This window comes from Chiloscyllium plagiosum, unplaced genomic scaffold, assembly GCF_037043375.1.
Source record: "Chiloscyllium plagiosum isolate Xiang-an unplaced genomic scaffold, Cpla_swu_hap1 HiC_scaffold_42, whole genome shotgun sequence".
NCBI lineage: Eukaryota > Metazoa > Chordata > Chondrichthyes > Orectolobiformes > Hemiscylliidae > Chiloscyllium > Chiloscyllium plagiosum.
The window spans coordinates 17,880,597-17,890,268 of NW_028270180.1; the positions used below are offsets into that span (position 1 = coordinate 17,880,597).

General features: G+C 53.7%; 1 protein-coding gene across 1 annotated transcript in view; it reads right to left on the reverse strand.

The window, feature by feature from the left end:
• Positions 1-520, reverse strand: part of LOC122542626 (ras-related protein Rab-8B) — a 74,388-nt gene extending 73,868 nt beyond the window's left edge. Inside the window, exon 1 of the mRNA XM_043680605.2 lies at positions 364-520. Coding sequence (XP_043536540.2) covers positions 364-487 — 124 coding nt within the window. The 5' untranslated portion in view covers positions 488-520. The remainder of the gene's footprint in view (positions 1-363) is intronic.
• Between the last annotated feature and the right edge of the window lie 9,152 nt (positions 521-9,672).

Consider the following 9,672-nt stretch of genomic DNA (forward strand, 5'->3'; position numbering starts at 1 on the left):
GAGTGTTGGGGGGTGGGGGGGGTGGGGAGCGTTGGGGGGGTGGGGGAGTGTTGGGGGGTGGGGGGGTGGGGAGCGTTGGGGGGGTGGGGGGGGGTGGGAAGAGTTGGGGGGGAGGGGAGTGTTGGGGTGGAGCTGAGGGGAGTGTTGGGGGGGGGGGGGGGGGGGGAGTGTTGGGGTGGGGAGGGGAGTGTTGGGGTGGGGGAGTGGGGGAGGGGAGTGTTGGGGTGGGGGAGTGGGGGGAGGGGAGTGTTGGGGTGGAGCTGAGGGGAGTGTTGGGAGGGGGGTGAGGCGGGGGTGAAGGGGCGCCCCTCAAACAACGGCAGGTCCCGATCGGCTCTCCCCCTCCCTCACTGCCTCACTCACCTATAGTAGAGATGAAGGTCGTGTTAAAGGCGTCCTCCGAGAAGCGGAAGAGGAGGCAGGTTTTACCGACGCCGCTGTCGCCGATCAGCAGCAGCTTGAAGAGGTAATCGTAAGTCTTGGCCATGGCGGGCGGGAGCTGACTGCGGCCGAGGGAGAAACCCAGCACCGTGCGCATGCGCAGGAACCTGGGGGCGGGGTACTACATCATCGGCTGGTTGGCCTCCTTCAGACGCACGTACGTATGACGTTCACACCGCAATGATAACTGGGAATTGTAGTCCGTTCTCTTCCTTTCTTCCTGAGCTTCATTCTCTCCTACCACTCCACGAGGAGAGGGTCTCTCAAGACATATTGTTCTTAAAGTGGGACAATTACATTAAGATCAGCAACATGGATGTGAATCCCGTTGATTTTTTTGTCTGTTGCCCCAGCACAGTGAAGTCTCCAAGTATTTTTTTACAAAATAAAGAACTGCAGATGCTGGAAATCTCTGAAACAAAAACAGAAAATTGTTGGAGAAATTCAGCTGATCTGGCAGCATCTGTGGAGAGGGATAGAGTTAAAGTTTTGAGTCCAGCAACCTTTCTTCAGACTGGACTGGAAACGTTAACTCTGCTTTCTGTTTCCATGCTGAACATCTCTATGACTCTATATGCTACCCAGATGGCGTCCTTCTTCAAGGACCGCAATTTCCGCCCCGACGTGGTCGACGATGCCCTCCACCGCATCTCTTCCACTTCCCGCTCCTCCGCCCTTGAGCCCCGCCCCTCCAACCGCCACCAGGACAGAACCCCACTGGTCCTCACCTACCACCCCACCAATCTCCATGTACGGCGCATCATCCGCCGTCATTTCCGCTACCTCCAAACGGAACCCCACCACCAATGATATATTTCCCTCCCCTCCCCTATCAGCATTCCGTAAAGACCACTCCCTCCATGACTCCCTCGTCAGATCCACACCCCCCACCAACCCAACCTCCACTCCCGGCACCTTCCCCTGCAACCGCAGGAGGTGCAAGACTTGCGCCCACACCTCCCCCCTCACCTCCCTCCAAGGCCCCAAAGGAAACTTCCATATCCGCCACAGATTCACCTGCACCTCCACACACATCATCTATTGCCTCCTCTGTTCCCGATGTGGCCTCCTCTATATTGGGGCGACAGGCCGGCTACTTGCGGAGCGTTTCAGAGAACACCTCTGGGACACCCGGACCAACCAACCCAACCACCCTGTGGCTCAACATTTCTATTCCCCCTCCCACTCCACCAAGGATATGCAGGTCTTTGGACTCCTCTATCGTCAGACCACAACAAAACGATGGTTGGAGGAAGAACGCCTCATCTTCCGCCTAGGAACCCTCCAACCACAAGGGATGAACTCGGATTTCACCAGTTTCCTCATTTCCCCTCCCCCCACCCTGTCTCAGTCAAATCCATCAAATTCAGCACCGCCTTCCTAACCTGCAATCTTCTTCCCGACCTCTCCGCCCCCACCCCAGTCTGACCTATCACCCTCACCTTGACCTCTTTCCACCTATCACATTTCCGACGCCCCTCCCCCAAGTCCCTTCTCCCTACCTGCTGGACAAACTTTCCTCATTCCTGAAGAAGGGCTTATGCCCAAAACGTCGATTCTCCTGTTCCCTGGATGCTGCCTGACCTGCTGCGCTTTTCCAGCAACACATTTCCAGCTCTGATCTCCAGCATCTGCAGACCTCACTTTCTCCTCTATATGCTACTAGACGTGTTAAATTTCTCCAGCAAGTTTCCATTTTGAGTTTTATTTTGTCATGGGATATGGGCATCACTGGCAAAGTTAGCATTTGTTGCCCATCCCTAAGTGCCCTTGAACTGAGTGGCTTGCCAAGCTATTTCAGAGGGTATTAAAGATTTAACCACATTGCTGTGTCTGGAGTCACATGTAGGCCAGAGCAAGTATAAGTGACAAAAAAAAATCCAAAATCCAAGTTAGACAAGCAAGAGGTCAGAAGAACATAACAAGTCAGGCAGCAACAGGAGGTGGAGAAGTCAACTTTTCGGGTGCAACCCTTCTTCAGGACTTTAAAGAAGGCTTACACCTGAAATGTTAACTTCTCCACCTCCTGATGCTCCCTGGCTTGTGTTCTTCCTGCCTCCTGCTTGTCTACCAGGCATAGAGGGCAAATTTCCTTTCCTAAAGGGCATTAGTGTACCAAGTGGATTCTTACAACAATCCTTCACAACCCTGGGCTGCCCAAGTACAGTTCACCTCCCAAAACCTGTAGGATTTGATCATCAAGTAATCTTTCTAACATATCAGCCTCACTCCAGCTTAATTCCTTTGGTATGATAATCACCAACAAAATTGGACTCTTACAGAATCAGTTCACCAATTTTCACACTTCAATTTTTTTTTACTGGTCCTACCCAAATCTTTGCCACTAGTCCATAGTATTATGTTACTGCCAAGAACTGAAAGCCTGAGCAAACATATGTTTGTTTTCCCCGAGACACTATTTTCTTTGCAGGCTGATTTTCCAGAAATCTACTGTCTCAGCCAGAAGTCAGATTGTATGGATCATGTTTTGTTCCAGAAATCCAGATGGGGATGAATAGACCAGAACATGATTTTCCATTTATGTGAAAGAATACACATTACAAGCTTACACCTCCCATCCCAACAGTCACACTTCTGGTCTGCATTCAATTAAAGTGGACTCGAGTATAGATCTTCCATAAGCAAACCATTAAATATAATTAATACACAATTGTATCTGGGCTTAAATTCCACAGAGTTCATAAAAATGGGGGGGGGGGGTGTTCTCATTTTAACATTTAACATTTTGTTTTCAGTTCAGATGAAATACTGGATCTGAAATATATATCTATGTTAACTAACATAAACTTTTAAAGCATCTGCTAAACGGAAGTTTGGCATTGTGAGAAATGAAAATAACCTACCAAGTTTGACCAGACCTGAGATTTAGGTGACACTAAACTAAAGTCAATGGGGAGAAAATAGAATCAGAGGGAGGTGAGGTGCACTTTGAGATGCTGGAAAGAATGAGTTAAAATTGTATTCTTGACTCCTGCTCAACTAAATAGAATGAAATGTTTTAATCCTCACGTTTTGGATACTGGAAAAGCAAATATAGATAGTGAACTGAGTCTTGTAAGCACTGCCATTTTAAATAGATATAGAAGGTCATTAGATAAACATATGGATAATAACGGAACAGTGTAGGTTAGATGGGCTTCACATTGATTTCACAGACTGGTGCAACATTGAGGGCCGAAGGGCCTATACTGCACAGTAATATTCTATGTTCTGTGTTCTAAGGTGATGGTTGTTCTGTACAATTGCAGTGTCACAGTCTTCTTTAACCCATTACTTCCCCCAAGTCCCCTTTGGTTTATTGATTGATACCAATTTCTGTGAGGTAGTGAGTGACTGACTGAGACAGTGGACGTGTGAGTGAGTAAGTGAATAGAGACAATACCGCATGTGAGTGAGTGAGAGTGAGAGAGAGAGAAAGGGAGAGAGAAACTGGATGTCTGCATTACTCCAACTCTAGTTTCTCATGTATCAATTTCCTATGATCCATTTTAGTTACTAAGTTTTTAGCATACTAGTCTTTTTAAGCTTTAGATTTCCATCCCGAAACCTCTCCATCTCTCTTTATCCTCCAAAAACAGAGAAAACTCTCTTTAAAAGCTATCTCTTCAACCAAGCTTTTGATTACTTTACAATTAGATGTAGAATATTAATTAGCTTTATTGTCACATGTACTCACATGGGTACAGTAAGTTTACAAGTCGCCACTTATGGCGTCATCTTAGGTACCAAGTACCTGGGTACAGATTTTTAAATTAACTCTTCCTGATGAAGGGCTTTTGCCAGAAACGTCGATTTTCCTGCTCCTCAGATGCTGCCTGATCTGCTGTGCTTTTCCAGCACCACTCTAATCTTGACAGATCCTTAAATATGAATTCTTAAGGTAAAATTAGAAAATCAAGAAATAAAAAGTCCAGCAAAAAATTGAAAAAATAGAAAACTAACAGTTCAGAATAACAGTCCTTCCAATCCAGACCACACTGGGATTCACCTCGAGACCGGGAGTTCGAGTCCACTCTGAGGCCGGGAGTTCGTGTCAACTCTGAGGCTGGGAGTTTGAGTCCACGCTGAGGCCGGGGGTTCGGGTTCACGCTGAGGCTGAGAGTTTGAGTCCACTCTGAGGCCGGGAGTTTGAGTCCACACTGAGGCCGGGAGTCAGAGTCCACACTGAGGCCGGGAGTTTGAGTCCACACTGAGGCCGGGAGTTTGAGTCCACACTGAGGCTGGGGGTTTGAGTCCACACTAAGGCCGGGGGTTTGAGTCCACGCTGAGGCAGGGGGTTCGGGTCCATGCTGAGGTCGGGAGTTTGAGTTCACGCTGAGGTCGAGAGTTTGAGTCCACGCTGAGGCTGGGAGTTTGAGTCCACGCTGAGGCCAGGAGTTTGAGTCCCACACTGAGGCCAGGAGTTTGAGTTCCACTCTGAGGCCGGGAGTTTGAGTCCCACACTGAGGCCGGGAGTTTGAGTCCCACACTGAGGCCAGGAGTTTGAGTCCCACACAGAGGCCGGGAGTTTGAGTTAATGCCGAGGCCGGGAGTTTGAGTCCACACCGAGGCTGGGAGTCCGAGACCACACTGAGGCTTGGAGTCCGAGTCCATACTGAGGCCGGGGGTCCGAGTCCACACTGAGGCCGGAGGTTTGAGTCCACACTGAGGCTGGGAGTTTGAGTTCATACCGAGGCCAGGAGTCCGAGTCCACACTGAGGCCGGGAGTCCGAGTCCACACTGAGGCCGGGAGTCCGAGTCCACACTGAGGCCGGGAGTTTGAGTTCACACTGAGGCTGGGAGTTTGCGTTCACACTGAGGCCAGGAATTTGAGTCCACACTGAGGCCGGGAGTTTGAGTCCACACTGAGGCCGGGGGTCCAAGTCTACACTGAGGCCGGGAGTCTGAGTCCACACTGAGGCCGGGTGTTTGAGTCCACACTGAGGCCGGGAATTCGAGTCCACACTGAGGCCGGGAGTTTGAGTTCACGCTGAGGCCGGGAGTTTGAGTTCACACTGAGGCCGGGAATTCGAGTCCACACTGAGGCCGGGAGTTTGAGTTCACGCTGAGGCCGGGAGTTTGAGTTCACACTGAGGCCGGGAGTGCGAGTCCACACTGAGGCCGGGAGTTCGGGTCCACACTGAGGCTGGGAGTCCGAGTCCACACTGAGGATGGGAGTTTGAGTTCACACTCAGGCAGGGGGTTCGGGTCCACACTGAGGCCGGGAGTTTGAGTTCACGCTGAGGTCGAGAGTTTGAGTCCTCGCTGAGGCCAGGAGTTTGAGTCCCACACTGAGGGCAGGAGTTTGAGTCCACACTGAGGCCAGGAGTTTGAGTCCCACACTGAGGCCGGGAGTTTGAGTCCCACACTGAGGCCGGGAGTTTGAGTCCATACTGAGGCCAAGTGTTTGAGTCCACACTGAGGCCGGGAGTTTGAGTCCACACTGAGGCCGGGAGTTTGAGTCCAGACCGAGGCTGGGAGTTCAAGTCCACACTGAGGCCGGGAGTCCGAGTCCATACTGAGGCCGGGAGTTTGAGTCCACACTGAGGCTGGGAGTTTGAGTCCACACTGAGGCTGGGAGTCCAAGTCCACACCGAGGACGGGAGTTTGAGTCCACACTGAGGCCGGGAGTTTGAGTTCACACTGAAGCTGGGAGTTTGAGTTCACACTGAGGCCAGGAATTTGAGTCCACACTGAGGCCGGGAGTTGGAGTTCACAATGAAGCTGGGAGTTTGAGTTCACACTGCAGACAGGAATTTGAGTCCACACTGAGGCCGGGAGTCCGAGTCCTCACTGAGGCTGGGAGTTTGAGTTCATGCCGAGGCCGGGAGTCCGAGTCCACACCGAGGCCGGGAGTCCGAGTCCACACTGAGGCCGGGAGTCCGAGTCCACACTGAGGCCGGGAGTCCGAGTCCACACTGAGGCCGGGAGTCCGAGTCCATACTGAGGCCGGAAGTCCGAGTCCACACTGAGGCCAGGAATTTGAGTCCACACTGAGGCCAGGGGTTCGAGTCCACACTGAGGCTGGGAGTCCGAGTCCAAACTGAGGCTGGGTGTCCGAGTTCCCACTGAAGCTGGGTGTCCGAGTCCACACTGAGGCTGGGAGTTTGAGTCCACACTGAGGCCGGGAGTTTGAGTCCACACTGAGGCCGGTAGTTTGAGTCCACACTGAGGCTGTGAGTTTGAGTCCACACTGAGGCTGTGAGTTTGAGTCCACACTGAGGCCGGGAGTTTGAGTTCACACTGAGGCCGGGAGTCCAAGTCCACACTGAGGCCGGGAGTTCGAGTCCACACTGAGGCTGGGAGTCCGAGTCCACACTGAGGATGGGAGTTTGAGTTCACACTGAGGCACGGGGTTCAGGTCCACACTGAGGCTGGGAGTTTGAGTTCACGCTGAGGTCGAGAGTTTGAGTCCTCGCTGAGGCCGGGAGTTTGGGTCCCACACTGAGGGCAGGAGTTTGAGTCCACACTGAGGCCAGGTGTTTGAGTCCACACTGAGGCCGGGAGTTCGAGTCCAGACTGAGGCTGGGAGTTCAAGTCCACACCGAGGACGGGAGTCCGAGTCCATACTGAGGCCGGGAGTTTGAGTCCACACTGAGGCTGGGAGTCCGAGTCCATACTGAGGCCGGGGGTTTGAGTCCACACTGAGGCCGGGAGTTTGAGTTCACACTGAAGCTGGGAGTTTGAGTTCACACTGAGGCCAGGAATTTGAGTCCACACTGAGGGCTGGGAGTTTGAGTTCATGCCGAGGCCGGGAGTCCGAGTCCACACCGAGGCCGGGAGTCCGAGTCCACACTGAGGCCGTGAGTCCGAGTCCATACTGAGGCCGGGAGTTTGAGTCCACACTGAGGCTGGGAGTTTGAGTTCACACTGAGGCCAGGAATTTGAGTCCACACTGAGGCCGGGAGATCGAGTCCACACTGAGGCCGGGAGTTTGAGTCCACACTGAGGCTGGGTGTCCAAGTCCACACTGAGGCTGGGAGTTTGAGTTCACACTGAGGCTAGGAATTTGAGTCCACACTGAGGCTGGGAGTTTGAGTCCACACTGAGGCTAGGAGTTTGAGTCCACACTGAGGCTGGGAGTTTGAGTCCACACTGAGGCTGGGAGTTTGCGTTCACTCTGAGGCCAGGAATTTGAGTCCACACTGAGGCCGGGAGTTTGAGTCCACACTGAGGCCGGGAGTCCAAGTCTACACTGAGGCCGGGAGTCTGAGTCCACACTGAGGCCGGGAGTTTGAGTCCACACTGAGGCCGGGTGTTTGAGTCCACACTGAGGCCGGGAATTCGAGTCCACACTGAGACCGGGAGTTTGAGTTCACGCTGAGGCTGGGAGTTTGAGTTCACACTCAGGCAGGGGGTTCGGGTCCACACTGAGGCCGGGAGTTTGAGTCCACACTGAGGCCAGGAGTCCAAGTCTACACTGAGGCCGGGAGTCTGAGTCCACACTGAGGCCGGGTGTTTGAGTCCACACTGAGGCCGGGAATTCGAGTCCACACTGAGGGCAGGGGTTTGAGTCCACACTGAGGCCAGGAGTTTGAGTCCCACACTGAGGCTGGGAGTTTGAGTCCCACACTGAGGCCGGGAGTTTGAGTCCATACTGAGGCCAAGTGTTTGAGTCCACACTGAGGCCGGGAGTTTGAGTCCACACTGAGGCCGGGAGTTTGAGTCCAGACCGAGGCTGGGAGTTCAAGTCCACACTGAGGCCGGGAGTCCGAGTCCATACTGAGGCCGGGAGTTTGAGTCCACACTGAGGCTGGGAGTTTGAGTCCACACTGAGGCTGGGAGTCCGAGTCCATACTGAGGCCGGGAGTTTGAGTCCACACTGAGGCCGGGAGTTTGAGTTCACACTGAAGCTGGGAGTTTGAGTTCACACTGAGGCCAGGAATTTGAGTCCACACTGAGGCCGGGTGTTGGAGTTCACAATGAAGCTGGGAGTTTGAGTTCACACTGCAGCCAGGAATTTGAGTCCACACTGAGGCCGGGAGTCCGAGTCCTCACTGAGGCTGGGAGTTTGAGTTCATGCCGAGGCCGGGAGTCCGAGTCCACACCGAGGCCGGGAGTCCGAGTCCACACTGAGGCCGGGAGTCCGAGTCCACACTGAGGCCGGGAGTCCGAGTCCATACTGAGGCCGGGAGTCCGAGTCCACACTGAGGCTAGGTATTTGAGCCCACACTGAGGCCGGGAGTCCGAGTCCATACTGAGGCCGGGAGTCCGAGTCCACACTGAGGCCAGGAATTTGAGCCCACACTGAGGCCGGGAGTTCGAGTCCACACTGAGGCTGGGAGTCCGAGTCCAAACTGAGGCCGGGAGTTTGAGTCCACACTGAGGCCGGGGGTTTGAGTCCACACTGAGTCCGGGAGTTTGAGTCCACACTGAGGCCGGGGGTTTGAGTCCACACTGAGGCCGGGAGTTTGAGTCCACACTGAGGCCGGGAGTTTGAGTCCACACTGAGGCTGTGAGTTTGAGTCCACACTGAGGCCGGGAGTTTGAGTCCACACTGAGGCTGGGTGTCCGAGTTCCGACTGAGGCTGAGTGTCCGAGTCCACACTGATGCCGGGAGTTTGAGTTCACGCTGAGGCCGGGAGTTTGAGTTCACACTGAGGCCGGGAGTCCGAGTCCACACTGAGGCCGGGAGTTCGAGTCCACACTGAGGCTGGGAGTCCGAGTCCACACTGAGGATGGGAGTTTGAGTTCACACTGAGGCACGGGGTTCAGGTCCACGCTGAGGCCGGGAGTTTGAGTTCACGCTGAGGTCGAGAGTTTGAGTCCTCGTTGAGGCCAGGAGTTTGAGTCCCACACTGAGGGCAGGAGTTTGAGTCCACACTGAGGCCGGGAGTTTGAGTTCACACTGAAGCTGGGAGTTTGAGTTCACACTGCAGCCAGGAATTTGAGTCCACACTGAGGCCGGGAATCAGAGTCCTCACTGAGGCTGGGAGTTTGAGTTCATGCCGAGGTCGAGAGTTTGAGTCCTCGCTGAGGCCAGGAGTTTGAGTCCCACACTGAGGGCAGGAGTTTGAGTCCATACTGAGGCCAGGAGTTTGAGTCCCACACTGAGGGCAGGAGTTTGAGTCCACACTGAGGCCGGGAGTTTGAGTCCACACTGAGGCCGGGGGTTTGAGTCCACACTGAGGCCGGGAGTTTGAGTCCACACTGAGGCTGGGAGTTTGAGTCCAAACTGAGGCTGGGAGTTTGAGTCCAAACTGAGGCTGGGAGTCCGAGTCCATACTGAGG